At 42.2% G+C, this 27,786-nt stretch overlaps 1 protein-coding gene across 1 annotated transcript; it reads right to left on the reverse strand.

Annotated features, from left to right (window-relative positions):
* Window positions 1-20,767: 20,767 nt before the first annotated feature.
* Window positions 20,768-26,698, reverse strand: SLC30A10 (solute carrier family 30 member 10; the record flags this gene model as incomplete). The annotated part of the gene is made up of 4 exons (XM_084203058.1): window positions 20,768-21,234; window positions 21,963-22,199; window positions 25,665-25,748; window positions 26,185-26,698. The coding sequence occupies 4 exons, from the start codon at window positions 26,696-26,698 to the stop codon at window positions 20,768-20,770; spliced, it is 1,302 nt and encodes a 433-aa protein (XP_084059184.1).
* Window positions 26,699-27,786: the final 1,088 nt, after the last annotated feature.

Here is a 27,786-nt window from a genome sequence, read left to right on the forward strand (position 1 = left end):
ATCTGTATGCCCCCCAAGTACACATTAATTTTCATTGTTAACTTATATTTTGTGAATATGAAAGAAAGAGCATTTCTGTGTTAGCCCCCAAAAGAGACAGACACTCTCCAATGAGAGAGCACAATAACATATCTGGAGATCAGAAGCATTTTTGGATTATACTTGAAGACTTCAATATAGTTCCAAGAATAGATCTGTTCTACCAAAGCTTCATGGAGCAGTAGCATGGACAAGCATGATTCATGAGTGGCACAACTTATCAGCACACACCTTCTGTGTAGCCACACAAAGGGGAATGAAATTGCCACTGGCTGCCTGACAAGTGCACAAACACCTTCTCACATCTCAACTCTGAAAGCAGAGATGTTTGAAAATGAAAACATTTTAAATTCTGACTTGAAAAGAGCTGTTAACGATGTGGCTCAGACAAGAACAGCTTGAGAGGCCTGGCCTTGGCCAGGCACCCAGGGGAGCAAAGGCAAGAATTTGCACCAGGTCGGGAAAAGGGTGGGTTTTGTGGCTCACCTGGTGGAGCAGGCTCCACTGTTTTCTTAGGATACCCCAGCAAGAGGGAGGCATAGAGCAGCTGTGGGATGGAGGACCTGGGAAGGGAAGTACTCAAGTTAGACATAGGAGATGTTGAAGAGAGATAAAGGGCAAATCCAAAAGAAACCATATTTTTGTATCATAACTGTCTACAACCACGTCTTCTTCCAGTGAGCCAAGCAAGGGTCTGCAGCAGGAACTGTGATCCAGCGGTGGCATTAGGGTCATCTGGATGTTTATCCAAAAGCTGTCAGATTTATCCTTACACAAGGGAACACTTGGTGTAACACAGGGTTACACTGTTGATCCTTCAGAAAAGTGTGGAGTGATACAACACCAGGTCATACAGGGAGGAGCTCGCTGCTGCCACAAAGGCTTTTCACAGTAACAGCAACAAGAAAATGTTCACTACAAATGGTTTTTTCAAGGCAGCTACAGTTAACAGATGCCTGCGACCTCCATCAGACATTGTCCAGGAATGTCACCCATTCCGAACTCAGGCAGAACACACCCCTATGTCAGGGGGGCCAGCAAGCTCCATGTTTTATGCCCTGCTCTTAAGAGGCGCTGTGAGTAATGACAGTAACGAGAAGCACACGATGGACCAGAAGAAGGTAGTATGTGCAATTAGAGCACAAATCCTGGCTTTTTATCCTGGTAGGAAATTCTCTGAATCTCTTGGAAATATTTTTTAAATATCTCAAAAAATTGAAAAGTTGTTTCCATAAAAAGATTGAATCCTTTCATCTTAAGGAAGGAATCACAAGGGGGTTTTTTCCCCTGATCATTCAGAAAGTACTTTATAAATAGTGTATTCTTTTTCTCTCCCAAGGAGATGATAATACATAAAAACCAATCTCATTATTTCAATGAAAAAATCTAAATAAAACTGTTTTAAAGTGTTTTGCAGAAATCACTGCATGAGCATTCTGGCGATGTTTACCACGTCTCACAACAACTACCTTAAAATCTTATTTCAGTGGTAATTTTAGCTTAGGAAAATACAGCTGTCTTTTTCATTGCTGGTTTTTTTTCCCCCCTAACACTGTGCTACTTTTTCATTAGTTCCCTTAGCCTTCCCGCGCTGCCAAGCGGGACCACCAGTTAATTTTCCAAGTCCCCACTAGAGGGATCATTTCCATAGGGCTCAGAGGCACGGAAGGCAAACCTCTTCATCAGCATCCACATCCCCGTCAGTCAAACCACGACACTGGAGCCTCCATGTGCCTTTGTGCTGTTGAAGGGTAGTTATGGTTTGTAAATAGCTCAGTTACCTGATGCGTATTTATTGCCTGGTTTATGAGAGGAAATTATTCGACTGAGTCCTTCGAGGTATTTTACATCTGCAATTAAAATTAACATCAGAATAAAAGTCTGATACAAGCTGGCATTGGAACACAGTTAAATGAGGTGGGATAAAAATAGGTATCTACAGCCCACTGAAATAAATGGAAGGCTTGAGTGAAAACTCACTGAACAAGCAATAGCTCTTCATCTTGTAAAATTCCCAGTCTCCCTCAAGAAGTGTAAAATGCAAAAATTAGTCTCAGAGTCCAACAATGGAATAAAGGCTTAGCTGTCTGAAGATTAAAGTAGCCTTAAGGATTTGTCCACCCCTGGGTGCAGGCAGCACTGTGCCCTTGGAGTTCAGAGCCCTGCTTGTACAAACTTCAGTGCCAGCCACAAGCACGAAATCATGGCAAGTATCCTCTTGTTGCAGGGGTTTATTAAATTGCCCACCAAATAAACCCATGGGTGATTTCAGCTTTCATTTGGGAGCAAAGATGTTTCTAATGCTTCTGGTGGTGCACAAAACCAACCAAAAAAGCTAAAGTAATAACATCACTGAATTATAGAATCGTTCTGCTTGGAAAAGACCTTTAAGATCATTGAATTCAGCTGTAAACCTAATGCTGCCAGGTCCACCACTAAATCTTATCCCTAAGTGCCACATCTACATATACTGGAGGTCAAGGGATCCTTTTCCCTTTACTGTGACTATCCAGACTTGCAGTGCTCACAACATACTCCAGTATGCAGTACCACAAGCTCCTAGCAAAGCAGGTATAGTCTCAAAACAACAACAACTTTAAAAAATTAGATTAATGAAAGTGATGCAAGGACAAAAAGAAACCGAAGGCAGATAAAAACTCGATTCAAGAATAGTTTTCTCTGCAAGGAGTGAAATACCAGGCACTTTAAAACATCTACTAGCAACTTTGCTATAGTTACTGATTTTTCAGGAGCTGTGCTCAGAACCTTTGGCGAAAAGCAACTCTAAAATGAGGCAAAAAGACCAGTTGTAAGAACTGGTATAGACTCTGGAGCAAATGATTTCTTGTTTGTCCATTCAGGGAGAGGTTAATCTCATTCAGGGCAATAAGAAATGACACAAACAGGGGGCAGGAATGGGTCAAATGGATCTGGACAGTGCCCCTGAGGTGATTTCTGGCCTAGGCAGACAAAATGAGCCTGTGGACACAGATAGCCCAGAGGTGGGTGCCTTCGTTCAAGGTGAGCACTGAATGGGCATTGCTTGCAAAAAAACTGTTTGTGTCAAGGGCATACAACCCTTTATAGCATCCAGAGATTAAAGGAGTTCAGGGTATACAATCCATCTTTACATACACAGAGCAAATTCTTAAAGGGCTGTTAACCACCTCATAAGTGAACTCAAATCATGCGGTGAACCCAACTGCCAGCAGGAAAGGCTGATAGCAGAGCAGCAAACTCAGTGCCCCCAGATTGCTCCAATAACTGGCACGAATGGGCTCCAGGATCTGCGTCATGGATCTGAATGGAACTGCTGTGTAGGCAGAGGGTTTGCCATGATGCTTTGCTGCTTGGTAGAAGTGTCTCATTCTTCCTCTGTTTTACTAGTCTTTTTCAGCAAAAACTTTTTTTTTTTTTTTTTTAAGAAAGGCTCTGCAGCATTGACTTCCAGTTGCAAATTCCTACACCACATGTCCTGGCTACAGCGAAGTAATTTTCCATCTTTTCTTAGCATTTATCTAACGTAAGGAATGCTTTCTGCCAGGGAAATCACTTCCACTTCAGATTGGCCCTGATACTGTGCTAGATAAATTTAACAGAGAGAATGGTCTCACAGTGGTCAGAAGAAGAGCCTCCAGGGAAGACTCAGAAGCATTGGTTTGTTCTGCAATCAGAAGATGTAACTTGTGTCCAGGAGATTCCACTCCTTGCAGGGAAAAGAGGGCATATTTTATGACTGGTCAGTGACACTTCAATAACCTATAAAGAAAATCAGATATGTCCATTGCACAGGAGAAAGTGCAATGGAAAATTCTTGTGTATTACAGTTATAAGAGTTATTGGGTTCAAGCTGTTAATTATCCTGTGTAAACTTCCCTAGTTTCCATGTCACTTCCTCTTATTAAAAATGCCTCAAATGGTATAATGTGGACAGCTGTGTCACAGGCACTGCTACCTTTATGCCTGCATGCAACAATGATAACTAATCTGCAATTTTCTAGAGCAGAAAATAAACTAGGACTGTCATGCATATCAGGGCACAAAATTGATTTCAACAGACTGCAAGAAAAAATATTTGAAGCACCCATAATTAAATGAACTGGGGGGGGGGGGGGGGGGGTGTATCTGTTTATTTTCTAACTTATAATTTGGTTTAGCCTTTGGAACAGCCAAGTTTTCTCCCAGCTCAGAGGTAGGCAGCCCAAAAGCAGAGGAATGTTCAGGAAAAGAATTTCAGAAAGTTTTTTGGGAAGGGTTTCAGATGAAAGAAAATGAAATAGACTTTAGCTACTATTTCTTATACCTCTTCCTTTGAATACCTCAGACTTTGAAATACTTTTTTTCTACTCTATCCTGCTTTCTAATACTTACACCTTTACTTTAGAGAGACCTTTACTTTAGAGAGATACAGGCACTGATCTCTTCTCTGTGGTGACCAGTGACAGGACCTGAAGGAATGGACTGAAGTTGTGTCAGAGGAGGTTTGGGTTGGATATCAGAAAAAGGTTCTTTACCCAAAAGGTGTTTAGGCACCGGAACAGGCTTCCTGGGAAAGTGGTTACAGCACCAAGCCTGACAGAACGCAAGATTTCTTTGGATATTAGCAGGGAGTTTTTGGGCAGAGCCAGAATTTGGAAGATACCTGTGGGTCCTTCTTACCCAAGATGTTCCGTGGTTCTATGACTTGGAATATTTTACTACTTTTACTGTGTAAAAGCTTTAACTTTCTCTGGAATCTTGTTTTTCCAGTCTTCCCTGCACATTGATCTTAACTCCATCATCACTATGTCCCATTAATCTGCTGATAATTAGTGATCTTAAAATGCAGCAATCAAATATAAAATAGCCTTCCTAGGACTATTTGCATCTCCCAGATTTTAATCACATCATGCAGAAATGTATCTTGAAAATGCTTTAACTCCACACTCACCAGAGTTTAGTGGTAAATGGGCAGATATCTGAAAAAACCCTTTTCCCTTCAGCAAAGAAGAAACATGCTCTTTCAGGGAATCTTCTTTGAGACAGAGATCTAATTTAAGAAAGACCACATTATCTGATCAGTTTATTATGATTGTCAGACCTGAAATTTGTTGTGTTCATCTAAGGTACTTGCAGCACTAGTTTTCTCCTAAGTACTATTTTAGCACCACCTGTTTTCAGCATTGCCCACTAATAACCAGAATGTTTTATAAAATACATAATTAAGTAATCTTGTAGGCTTGTGCTTGCTAGGTACTGTTTACAATGCTACAAATAAACACCTAAAGGACATTTTTTTGCTGCAGAAATTTCACTAACTAGATTTAAAAATCATATTTTGGAGGAAAGGGAAGATCAGTACTGTTTAGAGATCTTCCCTGACATACTTCTTTAAGCCTTGCTTCATACTTCACCTGAAGGATGGCCCTCACTGGTTTATTCTTTATAATTTCCTTGTCTGAGGAATACTATGACACAACATACCACTCAGCCTAAGACAACTAGCACCAGTCTCCCCTATGTTCTTTCATCTGATTTCATCTAAAAGTGTCTTTAAATATTTGGGTTTATTATTTTGGGATTGTTTTTACTGAGCACACATAGATGCTGTTTTGGGAGGGGGTCTTAGCACACATTACCCTGAACAAATTGAACAAATGCATCCCCTGCAATATTGATTTAAACAAAAGGATGAGTCAGAAGTCCAGCAAGAGGTCACTCCCACATCCAAAAAACCCGAAAAGCTACCTCCCTGAGAAAGCAATGCGGGACTCCCTCTAGGGACCTAAAGCAGCTTGGATCATCAACAAGCTGAATTCAACCACTGTTAGCAAAGACCTGTGTAGCTGAAGTACTGCAGATGGCAATGTGACACAAGTGACAATTTAGCCTGCAGCACCACAAAAAAAGAGATGAAAATGAAGAGCATGCAAGAAATACTATGAGGCCATGCCCACCCTGGCAGGGGGACAGCAGCTAGCACAGTTCCAGGTACCTCACAACCTGCTCCATGCTGCAGCTCCTCCTGGCAGTGCTGGAGAACAGCAATGGTACCAACAGTGCAGCACAGCATTGCCAGTCTCATTCTGCATGCAGTTTGTGTAGAAAAGTAGAGAACCAAGAAGTGGCAATGAGGAAAGAAAATGCTGGTTTTAAACAAGTGCAGGATGCTTTTATTTGCAAAACATTGGTAGTTAAAAAATTGTGGATTTCCTGAAGCAACTCTCAGAGAGTGATTTTCTGTAAAACATCTTTCTTCCGGGTTGGGAAGGCATGAATCAGTAGCAAAATGGAGCTTCACTGGCAGCATGATTCATCTCACCTTTGACCACCACTTTCTGTCTCTTCTGTGAATCATTATTACAAATTATTACTGACTCAAGAACAAACCCTTTGTTGATACCAAAATTCCACGTGTCATCAAAAGCTTTGACTTTGACCATGATCCAGTGCCTAGTAAGCTCCCTAAGATTTTAAATCTATTGCACTTCAGACTAAACTTGTTACTGAGAATTCAAGATACCATGGCACAGACCCTACCTTGATTTATTCCAGCACTAATCAGGATAAATTCCATTTGCAATATCAATATGAAGCCAGAGCAAGCGAAATATTTAAGTCAGTACAGTATTTATCAGGCTTGCATCTCCAGTTTATGGCAAGGCATGAAGAGCAACACTTAGAGCCAGGGTCTTACATAATGGCTCTGGAGATTATGCTGATCTTCAATCTAAAGCTGAAATCTGACTTCCTACCATTTCATATGAATTCCCCTATGATTTCTCTGTTTTACTGACATCTCACCTCCCCCTGGGGGATTTTGGGCATAGGTGGGGGATGGGGACAAGAGCTAGCAGTCATTCTCATTTCCTCAGAAATAAACCCAAAGTCTAAGCAGGCCACTTTTAATGTCTCTCAAGCAAGCACTGAAGTGGACCCTGCTTAGTTACATCAGGCCCAGACAGATGCATGTACAGCCAAAGACTGCACTAAGATAACAGCCATTTGCTCATTTGGATTTTTCAAAAAAAAAACTCAAGTGGGATTCAGTTTACATTAAGTTACCTTATTCCATTCTGAGATGCAAGTGTCAGACTGCAGCTGTAGGGGAAGGCAGCTCATCAGGGTCATGCTTTTTAAGGATCACACAAGACATGCCCGGGAACTACCACGTAAATGTATGGTTCTCTCACTACTCAACACTTTCTGATCCCTGGGCAATGTAATAGAAGAGGTGCATGCTTTCAAAGCTGGCTAAGTAGCTAATTACTTGCTCACTAAGAAACCCACATAGTTTAAAATAAATACTTAAGTTGTTCTGTGTACAGCTTACAGAAAGGAGATTTCTGGCTGCACAGTGTGATAAGCAGATAAGGAACAAAGAGTGTACTTCAGGCAGATAATAAAATTCCTGATAGTCCAGACCCCTGCTCCCATGCAACTCCAGTTCAGCACAATTTCCATAAAAGGTCATTACTTTTCATGTAGGAAAAGTATTTTATGAAATATTTATTGGAAAGCATTAATTGAATTATATTGCCAGTCTAAGACCTACAAAAGGATATTGGCCCTTGGCTGCCACAGGCCTGTGACCAAGGACCACATAACTTCCTTTCTGAATCCACAGGTGAAGCAAGAAGCTTGAAATAGGCGCCAGGACTGGGAGCCAGTCTGAACATTCCTTTGAAAGCTGTAGACTCATTAACTTCTTAGCCTCTTTATTAAACCTAAGCTATTTATAGAACCACTGAAATCAATGAGTCTGCTGATTAAAATAGATGAACATGCATAAATCCCAGTGTACTAACTAATAACTGGACTCAGCATCACTAAATCTGAAGTCAAGACAAAGCAACCAAGAAACAACAGTAACACATGTTCCTGACACCCCTTTCATCATAGCTAGCTTGGCTAACCACATCAAACACCATTAAAAAGCAAAACTCACATGAAAAATTCTCAAATCAACTAGAAGTTGGAAAATTTGGTCTACATTATAAATTCTTCAGGCTCAGAACGACCAATTCATTTTATGTTACTAGCACATCTGGCAAAACAGGGGTCTGACCTTCATTCTCAGGTGCTATTCTAATAAAGAAACAATTAGTAATATTTAGAGCAATAAATTTCAGTATATTTCTATATAGATTAATGTTTCTAAGCATTTACCCCTTAGTGTGTGAATAAACAAGACTTCAGAGAGTTCCTTTACAATGCCCAGCTGGGCAAACAAAATTCAGCCTTATTAACATAGTCTTATCACTGAAAGCCCAAAGGAGAGGGGGGATCAAAAAGAAAATAATCAAGAGGACAGAGCCATTGGTTCAGCCAGGAAAAACAAACAGATGTGATGGGTGCCACAATGGAAGTTCATGAGGTTCAGTCCCACAGTGCCTATGATCTCAGTGAAGAGATCTTCCAGTGAAGGTGGAATCATCAGTCCTTCAAATCACCTGAACTTCATTTTTAAATAACCACCAGTCTTTCATGTCAGCTGAACTTAATTTTTAATTAATTAGATTGAAAGGTTAAGTGCCTAGAATCTTTGCTCAAGATCTGTTAGATTTCTTTTCTTTAAATGTGTAACAGCAGTCAAATTAGTCAGAATTGTTTAATCATTCATACAAGAAAAGTTGCCTATCTCAAGAATAGTGCCCTTGTAATCACTTTGTAAATACAGATGTATTAATCTGGTGTAGGATAATAGGTTCAAAGCTGTAAACCCTGGAAATCTTTTACTATATGAAAGGTTATTGTAGGCATTAACTCATAATTTCTGCTTGTTATCATGACAGAGCCAATTCTCCAGGGGTCAAGAGGTTTATGCTAAATCACATAGTGCTGAGTAAAGAGCACGTATAAACCTCTATTGTCACTGAACCCAAAACACCCTCTTTTCTTCCCTGAACAATAAATAACAAACTAGAGACAAATGCCACAGCATTCCTCTGGACCTTGTGCTCACCTCAAGTGCTCTAAAATGCTCTCAGTGTCTTAAGAAAAATCATGCCTCAGAAGATGCTCTGAGTTTTTTCTGAGTACTCCTGTTGGGGGCAGATGGACCAAAGTGGCAAAGGCAGGAATGGGCTGAGTACAGGTCAGCCTCTTTGCCGACCCACCTGCAGTCTAGCCAGCCTGGTCCCAAATAAAACAAAAACCAGTTTATAAAAAGAGGTGGTTTGTCAGTGCTGTGGGTGAGCAGGACCTCAAGGATGATCTTGAGGTTATCTGTGGTGTGTGCCAAAGGGATAACACTCAGCAGGTGGAGAGAGCTTTGTCTTGGAATCACTATGTGACCCTGAAGGAAGACTGCGGAAAACATTTAAGTCCAACACTTCCCATACCTCTGATTTTACATGGTTTCCCACAAAATCTTTGAGGGCTCACAAGTATTTCCTTAAGCAGCAGTATTGCAGAATATCTTTGTATTGATGCTCTTCTCCAAATTGCTTGAAACAAGTCACCACAGCCTTTTCATGTTAGTGGTAGTGGTGGTAGTAATGTTAAAAAACAATTCAACTTAACCGCAGTAACCAAGCTGAGTTCCCACATCTTCAAACTTGCTAACCTCTGGTCAGATTTCAGTAAAGAAGAGAAAATTGGCCAGCAATGTGTATTCAATGTCGACATCTAGATATATAATTGAGCAGCAGTTCTGTAAAGGGCAAGTTAGTTCGCAAGCTCACTGCACTTTCAAGCCCCAAACCTAGTCACTTTCAATTACTCCATTTTACATTTTTTGAAGGACCATGTTAAGGAGGTCTCCAAGCAGAAAAACAGCAAGTGCAAATTGGCCAGCAGCATGCTGTGGAGGAAGAGATTGGCAGCCCTGAGCAGATGAGCAAGGAAGAAAGGAGATTAGGGGGCCCCTGGGCGACAGTGGAGAGAGCATCTGAGAAGAGCAAGCAGAAGGAGAATAATAATAGGAATTGGAGAGGCCAAAGTTTGGAGTGCCCAGATAGAGGCAGGGTGGAGCAGGGCTCAGCATGCTTGTGGAGGGGTGATAAGAGCTGGTCAGATTGGGGCTGTTTCCAGCCAAAAAAATATATTATAGTAGTAACTACCCACTGAACAAAGCAGTAGGAGGACTTTTCCAAGGGGACTGGCTCTATTTGTCTATCCATGCCCTCTTCTTTTCTCCCTGTGCACATCTCATTAACTTTTAAACAACACCTTTGTGCTCCTTTCTACCCAGACCAACCACAGCAGGGAAAATCAGTATGAGCCCCAGGACAATGAAAGTCCACTTATTATGCCTCTGCCCTTGACACAGTTTCAGTACCTAGCAGAAAGATGCCTCATGCAGCTGGGATCCACACGGCAGTATTCAATAACAGCACAGAAAATATAGCAAATACACACAAAACCCTGATGCTAGGGTTTCTGCCAGGCAGACACCCAGGGCAACAGTGAAATCCTGACATACTGAATTGGTCCAATTTCAAAATGACAAGCAGGAAGGAGATACCAGAGAGAAGATATCAGGGATACCCAGTAAACCGTACTTTATGGCACTCTGACTAAAGCAAGAACTTGCATTTGCTGAGGCATGGTAATAAATATGGCCATATATAGTCAGTATCATATGTGTGTGTGCAAGCAAAAATAAATACATGCATGTATGTGAATATGCCCTAAATATGAGACATTTCTCCACTTCATCAGACCCACTGCTGTGGAAACAATCTCCATCCTACAAGAGGCTCCATACATCTCTTCCTTATGGATCCTTGTCCTGAAGCCACATTTCCCCAGTAAGATTATTGCTTTGTATGTGTCCCATGCGAAGAAGGTTCCCCTGACCCATGCAGGCATGGGGCTGGACAGAGATGCTGGATTCAAAGAAGGCACAGGCACACTGCCGAACTCTTTGGCCAAGTGAACAACTGCTTTGAAAGAGCTCTGTGAGCCAGGCTTCTCTTTGTTCCCCTCAGCCTCCTGTTGCTGCTGCCTCACATGATTATTCTTTGGCCAGGACACAAAGTGCTTGAGGAAACAGTGTTTGTCTTTCAGAAGGAAACTTAAGTGTGAGTTGGGGGTGGCAAATAAAAAATAATTTGTGGAAGCTTTTGACATCTGCCAGAAATAATAAATACATAAATATACAGGAACCTGCAGGAGTACAGGGTGATTGCTTTGCTGCTCCATGGTCCCTGGAGATCCTCATTGTAGACAGAAAAATAAATTTTCATCCCCTTAAGGTGACAGCTGAGTCGCTGTGTATCCCCTCCTTGCTGTGCTGGCAGTCTGGTTCCCTGCCACATGGAGAAGAGCAGAGCACAGGGACAGATTTTCAGCTGGTGAAAATAGCCAGAGCTTCCTTCTAGCCAACACGCTTCCACTTGCTTCCATCAGCAGATAGCTTTCTCCTGTATTCCTGCACCAGAAGCCAAATCCCTTCCTTCTTGGGCTGGCAAAGAAGCACAAAGGCACTGATGCTCAGTCTGCTAAAGGTAGGCTTTGGGAATAGCCTTAATGTCAGCCCAACCACTAACTCATAAAGATCAGCTTCCTTCTTGTGTTAGCAATACCCTGCCTTACAACCAGGAGGAAGCATAATCATTTCATCATTTGTAGAATTTCATAGCTCTTAGGAGTACTATACCTTCGGATCTCTGCTTTTGATTTTTTCTTTCTTTTCGCACACACAGTGCCAGCACATTAGCATAAAAGTTGTGCCAGTGTTACTTTTAGGGTTAGATGGACTTGCTGTCATTGTGAGTGTGCAGAGCTGGCTGGTTAAGGTCAGATTTCATATTTTATATAATAAAGGGTAGAGGCAAAGAGGAGCTACTGCAAGCAAGCGAAAAAACTGTGTCTGGAGACAACAGGTGTAAAAAAGCCTCAACACATTTTCAAGCAAACTGCTTCCCTTCAAGCAAAAAGCATCAGGAGCAGGAGGCAGAAAGATGCCTACACCACTGACCAATTCTAGATGGCCTCAGAAACTATGCTGGAAAGCACAGGGGGCACTCAGAGAACAGCATTTGTGGGGACCACTGAGGGAGCTCCCCAGGCTCCCACTCTTCCCTCTCTGAAAGACTCAGCAAATCTTTCCCCATCCCCAGTTTGTCCTGGGGGATGCAGGCACAGTGTGGTGCAGATGGTCCACCACAGGTCCTCTCCTCAGAGCTGGCATGGCTGTGGGGGAGAAGCTTCTTCCTCCTCAGTGAGGGCTGAGTAGCAGCTCCTCTAAGCACCATGCAAAGGCCTCAGGGCCCTTTCTCTCCTTCTCTCATCAAGCTATACCCAGAAAATATAAGGTTCACTGAACACCCACTTACACTTCTAGAAATTACACACCAGATGTTCATGCGTAGAAGGGTGCTTCCCAGATGGCAATGTCACCAAAATCATGTGGGGGCAATTGTTTGTAGTATGCATCAACCAGCACAAAGAGCTGCAGGTACTCTGCTGCTGGTAGGTGTTTTGTCACAGTGTAGACCCTGCACATTGCTGGGCACTTAAAGCCCAGCCATAAAAAAACACTTTCTGTGACCAATTTGGGCAAAGGAAACTTTCTGTACAGAAAGACCACCATCCCTATTTCACATGGGAACTCTAAAAAGAAGCAGCTAATTAAAGAGAATGTTGCTCTGCAAGATGTCATGGCATTCCCTGTGCTGATTTCCCACTGCCTGTCTTACTTCCTGGTTTATAGTTTAGGAGATAGGCTTATTCACATCCTATGCTTTTTACAAGACTGATTTTTAAGGTGTTTATTAAAAAAGGGTCACTTTCTACCACTTGAATTATACAATCTTTTACTTGAAAAATTTTCTATAATCTAGGCTATGGACCTACTGTATCATGTCAATGATTTGTGTAATGTCATCACTGCATTATTTCCCCACACATACCCTGAAGTTCTTTACCATTGTTTTGTTTCCTCCTCCTCACCATAGGGTGGCCAGCAATGTATGGTTAAACAGACACAGAGCTTTATTAAAAAAAAAAAAAAAAAGAATGTACTAGAACTGAAAGGAGTTAAAGCAAAGGGCAGTGCCATATCAAACGTGCCACTTGCCTTGCACCTTTAATTTCCAGAGCCGTGCAAGTAGCTGGGGTGATAGCATTATCTGCTGACTGCACTGCTGATCAGGGCAGCCTCTCCCCACCCAGCCTGCCCTGTGCACTGATACAGAGGAAAGACAGGAAGCCTTTCCACCCTAGAGCCCAAGAAACCACCATCAGCCTCATCTCCTTTTCTACCTGCAGGTTCTGCTACCTTGCAAAACAGAGTGGAAGCTCAGGGACCATCAATATTGGCAAATTAAACCAAAGCTGGGAATGAACCATGATCATCTGTATTAGTAAGGTGGTCAAGCATTTCACAGCCTGTGCCAATTACTGCTCTCCCAGCCATTCCCAGGCACAGTCCAGAGTCAAGGACTTAATCTGAGCTGGCCCTCAGCAGGGAGTCACCCTCTCCCAGTGTATCTCCCTAGCATAGATACAAGCTTTTGTGTGCCGGCTGCTCTCTGTGCCTGGGAATGTCCCCAGGTATAAGTAATTGACTAATATACAAGTAGTTGATAACACTTCAATAACAGGCATTGTTCAAACGCCTATTATCTCTGTTGTCCAAGATACATGTTTCTTTCATCAGACAGACAATGTCATCTCAGCAGAGACAAATTCAACCACAAACTTCTATTGGCTCTCTAGAGAGCTGATGGTAAGCATTGCAATTATGCTTTTCCAGCTACCATTTTATAGCAAAATAAGTCTCTGCCTGTAAAATACAACTAGGACTCAACAATAAATTCCATATTTGAATCAGAAGGCAAAGCTTGTGTCCTTGAAGTGATAGAGGCTTATTCATCCATGATGAATACCTCATTAACTTCCACTGGCATTTCACTGCACATTTCCTACTCTTTTTTACTGAACCTCCACCTTATCCTAACTGGAAGATTCACTTACTGCCCCCCAAATATATTCTAAATTTACCAGAGAATTTAACTGATCTTTCAACCTCCATTTGTGATCACTGCTATTTCCTCTCTTCTAACTACAGCTTTGGGTCAGAACAAGATTTCCACCAAATCAGAAAAAGCTTTCCCTCAGCAGAAAGACATGCACCCATTTGTGGGGAATCCATAGCAACCACCTAAAATGTCCATGCAGAAAGGTGTGGGTTTAAAACCACACATTTGGAAACAAAGTGTAATTGCAAATATATATTATAACTTGAATGCATAAACATTTTGAATGTATAAGAAGCTGTACAGATTCTGGACTTTTTTTTTGAGAAGCTGTTTTTAAAAACACTATCTACTACATCCAGACCAAACTCATCCTATTTCTGTAGCTTCTTGGAGAGTACAAAAGTACCAAAACAGTAGCAGCCCTCTAAGGTGGAAAAACACCTTCTGTTCCAAAAGGACTAAGATACAAAATAAGGTGCTCTGTGTAGAGAAGTCCTGGAATTTCAAGTGCCTTATGTCTGCCTGAAGCAGGGAAACTGCTCCTACACAAAGTCCTACACCTGGGTCATGGCAATCCCAGACACACAGTTTCAAACAGAGAAGTGGTTGAGAGCAGCCATGTAAAGAAAGACTTGGAGGTGGTGGTGGATGAAAAATTCAACAAGAGCTGGCAATGTTGCTTGCAGACCAGAAAAGAAAATATATCCTGGGCTGCATCCAAAGCAGCATGGTCAGCAGGTCAAAGGAGGTGATTCTCCTTGTCTACTCTGCTCTGGTGAGACCCACATGCAGTGCTGCATCCAGGTCTGGGGACCCCAATGTGGTAATCACATATCCTCTGAACAGAGAGAGACGTAATTCTCCTCCAGGATTTTCCTGGGAAGCTGTGAGAAAGCTCAGAGAAAACAATTCTCATCTCCATTTGCTGTACCTGTTGTTGAGCACATGTGGAATGTGTTATGGAGATTGTTTACCAAAGGGTGGTTTCTTAATTGGACTCTGGTGATGGTGTTTTGGATGCATTGACCAATTGGTCAAAGCTGTATCGGACTGTCTGGCAAGGGTGATGGGTTTTTCCCATCTATACTATAATAGTATAGTGCAGTATAGTGCAGTATAGTATAGTATAGTATAGTATAGTATAGTATAGTATAGTATAGTATAGTATAGTATAGTATAGTATAGTATAGTATAGTATAGTATAGTATAGTATAGTATAGTATAGCAATAAAGCAACTGATCAGCATTCTGCAGTCATGGAGTCAATGCTCATTATTCCCCATTCAGGGGCTCACAGCTACTATACCCCAACATAAGAAAGACATGGAGCTGTTGGAGCAACTCTGAGGAGGCCACAAAGTTGATAGAAGGACTGGACATCCTTGCCTCGGAAGACAGGCTGAGAATGTTGGGGCTGGTCATCATGGAGAAGAGCAGGTTGTGGAGAGACCTCATAGCAGCCTTCCAGTATCTGAAGTAGGGTTACAGGGAAGCCAGAGAGACTCTTCCTGAGGAACTGCAGTCATAGGACAAGGAATAATGGGTACAAATTGAAAGAGGGGAAATTTAGGTTAGATATTAGGAACAAATTCTTTATTGTAAGGGTGATTAGACACTAGAACAGGCTGCCCAGGGAATCTGTTGGGTGCCCCAAACCTGGAGTTCAAGACTAGGTTAGGTAAGGCCTCGAGCAGCCTGGTTAAGTGGGAGGTATCCCTGCACATGGCAGGAGGGGCAGGACTAAATAATGCTTAAGGTCCATTCCCCTTAACATTCTATGAATCTATGTATAATTTTAACTTTGTCAGGAATTGCTTTAAAATTTTTTCAGTTCTGTCTTCCAAATCGCTAGTCATCCATCATCTACAAGCCGAGTAACACCAACCATACACAAAAGCACAGGCAATATATTGGCCAAACATGAACTGAACTTCTTATGTAGCATTTATGTAGCCAAGCACAATGGCCACTGCCTCCTTATTGATTATTGTAAACTAAATAAGTAGGGACATGAACAACTGGACAATTGGACACAACAGGGTAGGAACCAGGTGGCAGACACATGATACTGATGCTAAGAGAGAAACATATGAGGGCACCTCCAAGATTGCTGCTCCAAAACAAGCACCTAAACTCATAGACCTCATCCCATTTCTAGCATGTACGTCATGAAACGCAGGAGTGAGAATCAAAATATACATGTTCAATTTTCTCTATGTGGCAAAATGCAAGGCTGCTTGCAGAAGAAAAACTTTTGAGTGTTGATTCCCTTTTCTTCTAAATACACACAAAATTTGCAACATTAACTGTTTCACAGGATGAGAACAAATTTCACTCATACAAATGTCATAAAATTATCCAGAGACACAAGCTCCCTATTGTTAGCATAGATCAAGCTCAGAACAAAGTTTTATTTAAAAATACTCTTTATTTACAAGACATTCAAACTTCATTTTGATAAAAATATAGCTGTACATAAAACCTTAGGTCATTTTTCTCTAATGGTTAATAAAACCACAGTGAGATTCAGCAATCATGGAAATTACATTTTGGCACATTAAATTACTTAAGGAACAGAAAAACTGGAGGAAACTTTTAAGCAACACAGCTCCATACATGTAACAATCTTATACAGTGACATCCTCACATCAAGGTATCACTGTTCAAATAAAGTATTTAATGTAGAAAGTGCTTCTACTGTACAGCAAAGTAATAGAACTTAGAAATGTTCATGGCTTTTGAATTATCTTTTACCAAGCTTTCCCTCAAGATGTTAACAAACAATCAATGAACCCTCCTGATTTCATTGGATCTTCCCAGGTTTAGAAATCCATCTTTCTTAAGTTGATTCAGGTAGAGTGTTTATAAAGAGTTTAATTATACATAAACACATGTGTTCATATCTCAGGATGACTACTTAAATAACACTTCTACACAGACCACAGGACACAAAATAGTCCTCACAGTAGCTCACATCAAGCCATCTATAGAACTTGGGCAGTGAACTTCTCTTTGGGAAAAGTTCAGGCGTCATGTTCCCTTCAAAGTTCAGAATAAAAGGGGGTATTCAGGACAGCAAGCATTATAATCAGAGGGAAAGAATAGGAAAAAAATAAAGAAGGTCAAAAACTGGTTTGCAATGGTAAGGTGTGTCACATAGCAAAACCAGAAAGTGGGTGTATTTTAACAGAATGGAGTGCAAAAATTAAACCAGTGCATAAAAAGGAATTTCTAAACTGCATTGTTGGTAGATCACCATGACCCAGCTAACAAAACCACCCTGCTTTTATGGAAGAGAAAATGAGAAAAAACATTAAGAGGGAAAAAAACACACTTGCACTATGAGTCAAGGTAAGTACTATAAAGAAGACAAGAAAAACAAGAAGTCAACTGAAAACTGGCAAAACAAAGGCAATACTCCTGAAAATAGTAGCAGTTTACTTTATAATGAAGAATAAATGCCTGCAGGTAGAGGGTTTCAGAAGAAGAAAAAAAATCAAAAATCAAATTGGCACTTTTGGCACATATGAAAAGGTGACAAAGAATTTATTCCCTTTAAGAAAAGGCACATGACTGATGAAGGCCAGACAACTGCTTTTGCTTTCAATGTCATGTTAACTTATTCCAGGTTTCACTTTTATTGCAGGATGATCTGGCAAGCCTAGCAAAGGTTTTGTCATAATTCTACTAGGTCACATTCATGACTGGCTATGGATCTCATCCACAAGAGTTGGACAACCAGTTGAAAGTCACACATCATTTAAGCAGATTTCCTTTGCCACCAGCAGCAATGGACAGAAGGGACAATCATTGCAAGAGAACCTGAAAACCAAGAAAGACAATCACAAGGCAGTGTTTGAAATGGACAGAGCAGCACAATCTACCTGCATTTGTCAGGGAGGGAAACAAAGTAATTCACCTAAAGAGGCCAGAACAGAGCTTTTATGACAGTGCAATAGACTACAAAACAGGATTTAGAACAAGTGCTCATAGATAAGGGCTAACATGGAAATATACTGTATCTCAAAATGAGGGAAGCCTGCTTCAACAGAATTAGAAGAGAGATGCCAAGAACTGAAGGGAAATAGGCCAATACAAAATACACATGGATTGGAATGAAGTCTCCCACAGAAGTAGAGCAGGGACACACAGTACAGGAGAAAAATATTTTGTTACTCAAAGGAAGGCAAAGATGCTGGTCAGAAACTGTAGTTGAATACCCTGAAAGTCCCAACACAAAAAAAAGCAAGGTTTATTTCATAAATAACAGCACTGTTGGTTTTGCTTGCTTAAGTAATGGGGCAAATTTAACATCTTTTTGTTTTGTAGACATGAAGATTTCTATAGTCCCTGGTATTTTCCCATTTATTGACAGGCAGCAGTTACAGTACAACCAGACATGAGAAAATAAAGTTTAAGAATGTTATTTCATTGTATTTTCAGGTTACAACACTTTTCAAAGTTTTAAAAAATACATAGCCACATTTTTAACACTGGAAGAATAAAAATTGTCCATTTTGACAAATGCCCCAACATCACTTTTCTTTAATCCCAAAGCAAATACTGCCATTCCGGCTTTCAACCATTTAATAAAATATGTATGTGTATTTATATATATATATATATATATAAATCAAATAACCTGATTTAAGATACAAATAATTATGAAAAGGTGCTTGTTTTAGAGGCTATCTGGGAAGAAAGTTCTTGTTATTTTGGGAGATTTCTATTCCAGTTCTCAAAACCATGATAAATACATTTGTTATTTACATCTAAGTATCATCATAGGTGAAAATAAAGAGGGGGATTAAAAAAAACAGAAGAAAGGGCTGTCTTACTTCATGGCACATGCTTTTAAAAGACAGAGCAATTCTTACATGTTTCCTGATTTACATTAACTCGTGCAATATCTGCCAAGCAAGATCCTGCTGCTGCTGCCAAAGGAATCAAAGAGGCTGGAGAACCAAGCTCTTAATTATATCAACAAGTAAGTTGCTAATTTATATGGTACAAATTTACAATGAAATGGTATAAAATATCTTAATTCATCCAAAAATCTATTTTAAAGGGGTAATTATAATTCTAGAAATGTTCTATTTAGACTGAAATCACTGCTTCAGTAAATACATTCCAAGCTGTAAAATATCTTGCTGTGTGTTTCAATATTCATTGAATTATTGCAATCATCTTATTAATAAGGGGTTGGCTGCTTTTAAGCCATGCCTACAAGGAGGCCCTGGTATTTTCCCAGCCCAGGCTGGAAATCAATTTGCCCTTTCTGTTAAGATGTCACTGAGGCTAAGACACAACTATTTCATAAAGGTGTCCCTGTGAATAAATGCATAAAATAGCCTGTCCAGGCCACACAGACCATTGAAAGGCTGCTTTTTGCCAGCAAATTGTATTTGGATTCTTCTGGATTTGATCTGCATAGCCAGGGAGATCAAGCACTAGACTCAGTGGGGATTGAGTAGTGGGTTACCCCTCCCAGAAACCTGTGGAACACGCCGGACTGAAATCCAGCACTGGGGACAGGGCTCATCACCTTGTTTTCCTTAGAGCACCCTTGCATACCTTCAGAAAGAGCAAGCAGCAAAAATGAAGTAAACTGCTTCACTAAATACACTTTGAGATACATGTTTGGACAGGGGGAGGAGGACCAGGGCAGAGGGCAGGGCTCAAGGCATCAAGACCTTTAAAACCAGCCAACAAGAAATGATTAAGACTAAACCAGGAAAAATTTCCTGGTTTAAATTTTTTAAAGCTTCCTCCAAGTGATAATACTGCATAAAAGACTTTAAAGGTGCTTCCTTAATTAATGCAACATTAAATTATGCCTTAATAATAGAATTGCAGAATTTCAACTGTTCGTAATAAACACATCAGCTTATTTATTCAGCATGAATAATGACAGACTCAGTGTTAAAGATAATGCAATTATCCTGCATAATGATGAAATAAAACCATGGCTCTTGGAATTTGTGTTGTCAGGAGAAGGCTAACAAGAATTTTAAAAGACTGAGTTGTACAATCACAACAGTGAAAAGATAAAAGTTAACTGGATGACTGCCTGCATTTCCATTGGCTAGAATCAGTACAGACAACATTAGTAGGTACTTATTTACTTTCATGACAAGCAGTCTGTTCCTTAGCACACTCATCTGTGATTAGGCTGGGACTCCACTATTACTTGTAGAGAAGCAAGACCAGCTTCTGCTCTGTCCCAAAATACAGGAGTCAATCAAGAAAATAACACAAGTCATAATTCCTGAGTGCTTCCCCTTAGACACACTTAATTTCATTCACAAACTCCACTGGCCAGAATTGTTACTGTTAAAAATGAACTGTCCATGCAAAAATGGGGTTTAAGGATCAGTAAAGCATCTCTACTGAAGTCCTTTATAAATATACAGTACTTCAGCCCAGTACAATCATTAACTGGCCATAGGGCTTTCAAGAAACAGCTCGCTCCAGCAGGAAAGGCCAGAGGTTCTTTCCCAGTGCTACTGGCCACGAACTGCAAACATCAGTGCAGACAGAGGGTGACATACCCCATCCACTCTAACAGCAGGAATTCGGCCTTAGTTTGGTAAGGAACTGGGTACGGCTGCATCACAAAAATCACATGAATGCAACAGCCTTGGTGGAAATCCTAATCCTTATTTCAGGTACAAGGGGGTTTTAGGTGTGTTTTGGTTTACAGCTAAAGCACAGAAATCTTTTTGCCACACCAACTTCAGCTACAACCACCGATGCCCCCCTTCCCAACCAAGATACATTTGCTCCACGAGAGCACAGCACAGAGCAGAGCGAATTGCCTAAAATCGTGTACCACCCGACTGCGATTTGTCACCAGACACATCACAGTTTTTCACGTTCTCCTCTGCCACTGGGTCCTCCATAGGGATTTCAACGTCACTTTTCCTTGAACCATTGTCTTTGTGCTGTGCAGAAAGGGAGCTCTCACTTTTCTCCATGTAGCCATTGGTTTCAGCCCGGGGGGGCTCCCTCTGGCTGCAGCACAGATGAGAGTCACAGGCTTTTGAGATGCAGGGCGAGCTGCACAGGAGATGTGAGGTCTTGTGGTCCGCGTACTCGGGCTGGATGGTCACGGAATGGACTCCTGACTCGTGGAAAACCTTCCGTATTTGGTAAGCAGCACCTTGGTAATCAGAAGGGGTTTGGCACTTGATGTGGAGAGTGGCGATGTTCCTCCCACTTGCAAGCTCCCAGACGTGCACCTCATGGAGGCTGCTCACCCCTGGCACACGAGCTAGTCTGTTAGCTGGAAGGCATGAGGGAAAGGTATTAGGGGCTTGATGCACTGGCTAGTTATCAGCTGCCTCACTAGGCACCCCATCCAAAAGCAGCAGTGTCAAAACTATTCTTTTAGAGGAGATATACTTGGTACAATGTGTCTGCTCCCAGCTGCCTTCAGTTCAGCCTCCAGGTAATGAACATAGCACCTTTCCTTCTGGATTTACCTGGCAATTTACCAGCTGTTCACAGAGGAAATATTACATCACTTCCTCCATCAAGACCCCACATCTTCTGGTTTCTTTAAGCCTTGAGCATGCGGGAATTCCAGAAATACCTAGTGTTACTCCACAATTAACCAGGGTGAACAGCACCTAAGAGCTACAAAGCTAACTAATCTTAATGGAAATTTCTAAGATGTTTTGGAAGCTTTTTGGAAGCAGCCAGTGCAGGGCTGGAAAAGATTGTAACTCAAAGTTGTTTCTTTCACAAATAACCCACACAAAGCATTAACAGCTCAAGACCTGGTATGTTTGATGTATTGTTGGAGTACCACATTCTCAAAATGCATGCTTTAACTAATCCAGAGAGATTTGAATCATGTTGCTAGGACACAGGCATCTGACTATTTCTCACAGTTCTTGAGAATTTAGAGCTATTATGAATAATTAATCCAAGCATTTCATTCCACCAATAACATGTGCATTGAAGTACACCATTAAAATTAACAGCATTTCAACAACAAATTTGACTTACTCAGTAGTTGCATATCAACACCTTTGGGGACCATCTGCAACAAAATAGTTGAGGTCTCCTTTATAAGTGGGAATGCAGAAGACAAGATGATGAGCACCATAACTATTGTCAGGCTTGGATCAATGTAGCACTGCCAATTGCATGGAGCATCCCCCAGAGGTCGTACATAGAAGATAGTAGCAGTAACTACCACGACCACAGATCCAAGTGCATCTCCCATAACATGCAAAAGAACACCTGAAACAAATGGCACAATTTCCATTAGTGGGATGGGTTTGGGATTTTTTGCTTTGTTTTCGGGATTTTCTTTTTCTAGGGGGAGGTGTAATGCTGTGTTTTTCAAGTATGTTCCACTTGACATGAATAATGCAATATTCCAGCCATGAATATCATAACCAAAGTTTTCAGCAACAACTTTTGGAAAAAATAGCAAGAAAATACTGACTCTGAAGCACTGCTGTTTGAGTGGGATGCATTATTAAGCATGTAGGGTATGCTAGCGACTGCTGTCCAGCTGAAATGCCATGGTAACACAAAATGTGCTTGCTTAAAATGCATAAAGATTATTAACAGATCCTGACATGTTAAATCTAAATTAAAAATTCATGACTAAATCTATCCCTTCTACCCTGGGAGTGGAGAGCTGCAGACCACCCCCAGTAACAGTTACCTTCCCGCACCAGTTTCTGTGACACTGCTGAAATCTGAAAAATTGCCTAAGTGAAATCTAAGCTGGCTCCAAATACCCTCAGACTCCAATTTTTAGATCAAACTAGATTACCAGTCATCTTAAACCTTGTTCCATCAATACTACCAGCCTTCAGACCTGCCAAAAATCAGAATCTGGTTCCAGAGTAGTCACATGGTTTAGTGCCTGGACTACTCTGAGAGGAATGCTGGGTACGTCATTTTACATCTTATAACAATGGTTTTGTACAAAAGGTAAAGACCCAAAACAGGCTCTTACACTAACATATTTAGCTGCTCTTTAAACCACAATGACCAAAGCAATCTTTCTGCTACAGAGTTACAAAAATCCAAGAAGTGCCTTTTTCTTCTATTTCTTCTTACTACTTTACATAAACTTCCCTCTTCCCATCAGTGCTCAAACATTATCCAGTTTTGTTAGATTTTACTGTTCAGACTCAGATTTTATTCCAACCCACGCCTGGGATGGAATAAACATCACAACATCTCTCTCTGTATGAAGTTAATTTCTTCATCAATATTTTTTTGTTTAGGGGCTGTGAGAGAAGAAAATGAACCATCTCTTTTTAACAACCCCATCACATACACTTTCAAGTGAGGAGCTGCAAAAGGCTCCCCCAAAACTCACTAACAACACAGCAAAGAGTTTTGATGGTGCTGGATACTGGATTAGCCCTAGAACTCTGCCCATGCTGGTGTTTCTTACCAGCTCTGTACACGCACCTTGATCTGTGCAAGAAATGAAGGCCACAGCCTCTGGAGTTCCTCCAAATCACTTGGGTCAGATAAGAAAGTACAAGCTCCTGGTAAGTCCAGCTCTTTCTGCTGGAGTCAGGCATGTTCTGCCCCATTTGGCAGACTACCACGGGGTTTTACTCCTCCTAACAGTGTTGCAGTGTTTCCTTTTCATTTACAAATAGTCCTGATTCAGCACGGGATATCAGCTGTTGCACTAACAAGAGGAACAGGCAGGATGCAGTTGCATTGCCCGGGCAACTAACAAGAGAGCACAGCTTATAAAGAACAGGAAAATGTTTCAGAAAGCCTTCTTTAGAGTTAAGGAAAAAAATGAATTCAAAAAAAAAAGAAATTTTTTTAAAGAAAAAAAATGACAAAAATATGTCAGAATTTTGATGAATTAGTAATTGAGAATACAGAATTTGGAAAAATGTTTATTTTACATTCTTAACTTCATTAACACATATACCCTGATAATGCATCACAGAATTAGGGCTCAGACAGAAATTTGTCCATTTCCCTATCAAATCCCAAAAGCTATGGTTATAAGCTGGAATAAAAAATTAATTTTTACTAAATGAAGTCATTATGGTAAGACCATAGGTAGTAGTTTCCAACACCTTGCGTTCCAAAGTCTAACTGAAATACTCTGTGTATGCTCAAGCAGTAAAAGGAATAATTTCACACTGCAATAATTAATCCTGCAGATTCCAGGCAGAATCTATGGATTCCTGTTCCTACCAGCTATAAAATCAAGGAAACTATTCCTCTGCCAATCCACTTCGTTCAACCATGTTTTTCAGGGAGGATCCCATTCCACAACAAAAGAAATTTCTGCGAAGTGATTGTGAAGTTTACAGCTTGTAACTAACTTAAAAGGAAAAGTATGGAGTGAAACAGAATTTCAAATACACATATCTTTGTAAATATTTCTTACCTCTGTAGTCATAAAGACAATGAAAATAGATTTAAAAACATTTAAAAAATTATTTTTAAAAATCAAAGATGACCCATATCTTAAAATAACTGTCACAAAATTCTTTATCCTTCAGACATTTTTTGAAAGCTTCCAGCATCTTTATACCTAAGCACTGTGGTTCAGGCAAGCAAGGTCTTCTCTAAAGCAATTGGTTCCTTACTCTTCTCTCCTCCATCCCTGAGTGTGACAGTGTGCTCATCCTTCTCCAAAAATCTTACCACTATAATGCCATAATATCCAGTGACACCAACTCCTAGACATTCAAGCAAGTGTTGTGTCTCTAGCACATGCTTTGATTTTCCAAAGCATCTTCCCTTACAGACGCATTTGTGTAGTTCTGCAAACACTTTTGAAGACAGACACACACACAAATAAAAAAAACAGCAAACCCACGTGCCTGACTGCCACATTGACCTCTCAAGCTGAATTCACGCAAAGCAAACTCACACAACCTTGGAGGAATATCAGGTGCTGATCAGTGACCATAAGAAACGAGAAACTACTCTTCTAATTGAGGTTTCTGACAGCCCTTTCCTTGGGAACAAACTCAGTATTTCATATCCTCAAAGACATTTGCTTTTGGTTCTGCTCAGAGTAGGTACATAAACGTGTATGCAGAGAAACACCTACATAGACAGGGAGAAACATGTGGGCAATTTATTCCTAGGAGTAGCTTTATGTTTCACTTCACAGATTCCCAGAGACCTGCCAAATTACAATGTAGGAAGGGCTGATCCTGTCACACACTCTCACAGGAATGGGTTCATACCTGCAAAAACACCACGCTGAAGCACCAGTTTCAGAACCATTTTCCTTATGCTGACAACAAAATATTATCAACCCTGGGATTTAGAAGGATTTATGTTTTCTGCCCAAAAGCATTTTAAGGTTGAAAACTGCTCAACTACTACTACATCAGTGACACAAAGATTCACCTCATAATTCCCTGTGTAACCTTCGTCTAAAGACTCTAATGACTTCATTTAGTGCAGGAGGGTTTGTGTCCTTTCCAAATGTCCAGCTGCATTCTTCTAAGAGTAAAAATCAAACCACGAGCACGCTCAAAGCCAAATCAGCATGACACTATTTTGTTACTACTTATGCTATTCCAAATAATCAAAATCTTTCTGCTAGAGAATAATTGGATCCAATTACATGGATGAGTCCTGGACCTCTCTATTTCTTACTGATATTGTGCGTGCATATGTAAAACTGAAATGGAAACCACGAAGTGTTTGAAGTTAATTAAACATGAGCAGTATACTCCTATGCCATACCTCTGATGTTCAAGGCTTCAGACTTTTTCTCTGTTTTCTTCTCAGACCCCCCTTCAGGGCTCTTTTGGTCATTTGGTGAATCACCTGCATTCAAAGAAGAAACGCTGTGTTGTGTATAAGTTCTACAAACAGAAAAAACATCAACTTTCTCAAAACCAACTTATTTTAAAGACGACAAGAAGAAAACCAAAAACAATCCAACAATCCATTTCCCATGCAGCTCCCTGGGCAACACCTCCTTCCACCCTCCCGGGGGCACGCCCAGGAGCCCAGGGTAAAGTACAAGGTGAAAGAGGCCCCGGGTGCCTGAGCGAGCTTAGAGAAACCCCCCGGGCCCACGAGTGGCCTTGGGGCTCTGGAAGGGCCCAGAGGATTGGGCCAACAGCCCGGCGGGTCCCGAGGGAAAACGAGACGGAGAGAGAGGATGGGGAAGGGTGAGGGAGGGTGAGAGGGATGTTGGAGGGAGGGGTGAGCAGAGATGCGGGACACGAGGGGAAGGCGAAGTGCAGCCGAAAGGCACCTGCTTCATCCTCCTCGCCGTTCGGGATGCCACCGGGCACGTCCCGCAGCGCGGCGGCCGCGGGCGGAGCGGGGCACGGCCGTCGCCCACGGCAGCAGGCGCCCCAGTCCTGGAAGACGAGGAGCCCCACGACGTTGACGGCGAGGCCGAGGGTGCCGACGATGAGCACCAGCTGGGCGTCGTCTATGGGCTCCGGCCGGGCGAGGCGGAGGACGGAGTCCACGAGGATGGTGAAGCAGAGGGCGGTGAGGAAGACGGCGTTGCTGAGCGCTCCCACCGCCTCGGCGCGGCTGTAGCCGTAGGTGGCGCGGGGACCGCGGCGGCTGCGGCGGGCGATGCGCCCGGTGGAGAGCCCCACGCAGAGGGAGATGAGGTCCGAGAGCATGTTGAAGGAGTCGGACACCAGCGCGATGGAGTTGCCCAGGTACCCGGACACCAGCTCGGCCACGAAGAAGCCGGCGGTGAGCACCAGCATGAAGATGAGGCGGCACGTCTTGCCCGAGTACCGCCCCATGGCGGCCGCACGCTCCGGCCGGTAACGCTCCGCGCCAGCGCCGCCGCTCGCCCGCAATAAGTGCGGCCGGCCCGGCCCGCAATAAGTGCGGCCGGCCCGGCCCGCAGCGCCCCGCCCGAGGGCACCGCCCCGCCCCGAGCACCCACGGCGGGCGACACGAAATCAAACAAACCTGGAATAAAGAGAAGCTGGATGGGCCGCCGGGAGGCGCGGAGCCGGCGCGGCGGCGGGGGAAGGGCCCTCTCGGGCGGGCAGAGCTGCCCAAGGTTGGGCTGCGTCCGCGCCCGCCGCGCCGAGACGGTGAAGTTCCAGCGAAGGATCCAATAATTACGGACCTTTGGTGCTTTATTGAAGACGAAAGTGCCAAACCAAAGGACGGAGTGCCATCTACTGAGCCAGCTCATTTCCAGCCAGCAACCTTTAAAAAGGTGTGTCAAAAAGCCAAGGGAATCCTGGGCTGCATCCAAAGCTGCGTGGCCAGAAGTTTGAAGGTGATTCTCTTCTACTCTGCTCTGGTGAGACTCCACCTGCAGTGCTGCGTCCAGATTTGGTGACCCCAACATAGGAAGGACACGAAGCTGTTGAACCAAGTCCAGAGGAGGCCACAAATTTGATAAGGACTGGGGCACCTCGCCTGTGAAGACAGGCTGAGAATGTTGGGGCTGTTCATCGTGGAGAAGACTGTGGAGAGACTTTGTACCAACCTTCCAGCATCTGAAGGGGGGCTACAGAGGAGCCAGAGAGGAGCTCTTCATCAAGAATGATAGTTACAGAACAAGGAGCAATGGTTACAAACTGAAAGAGGCGAATTTAGCGTGGTAAGATACTGACAGAGGTTGCCCACGGAGGTTGTGGATGCCCCATCCCTGTCAGTTCAAGGCCAGGTTGGATGGAGCAGTGGGCAACCTGGTCTAGTGAGAGGTGTCCCTGCCATGGCAGGGAGTTGGAACTTGATCCTTAAGGTCCTTTCCAGCCCTTAACATTTTACTAGTCAATGAAAATAGTTCCTTAGTGTTCACAACTCTGTCATTACCCTTTAAGAAAAATAATTGCATGCAGTTTTTAAACTACAAGAACCATGAAAAGGT

The sequence above is a fragment of the Fringilla coelebs genome, assembly GCF_963513975.1.
Source record: "Fringilla coelebs genome assembly, chromosome: 3".
Taxonomy (NCBI): domain Eukaryota; kingdom Metazoa; phylum Chordata; class Aves; order Passeriformes; family Fringillidae; genus Fringilla; species Fringilla coelebs.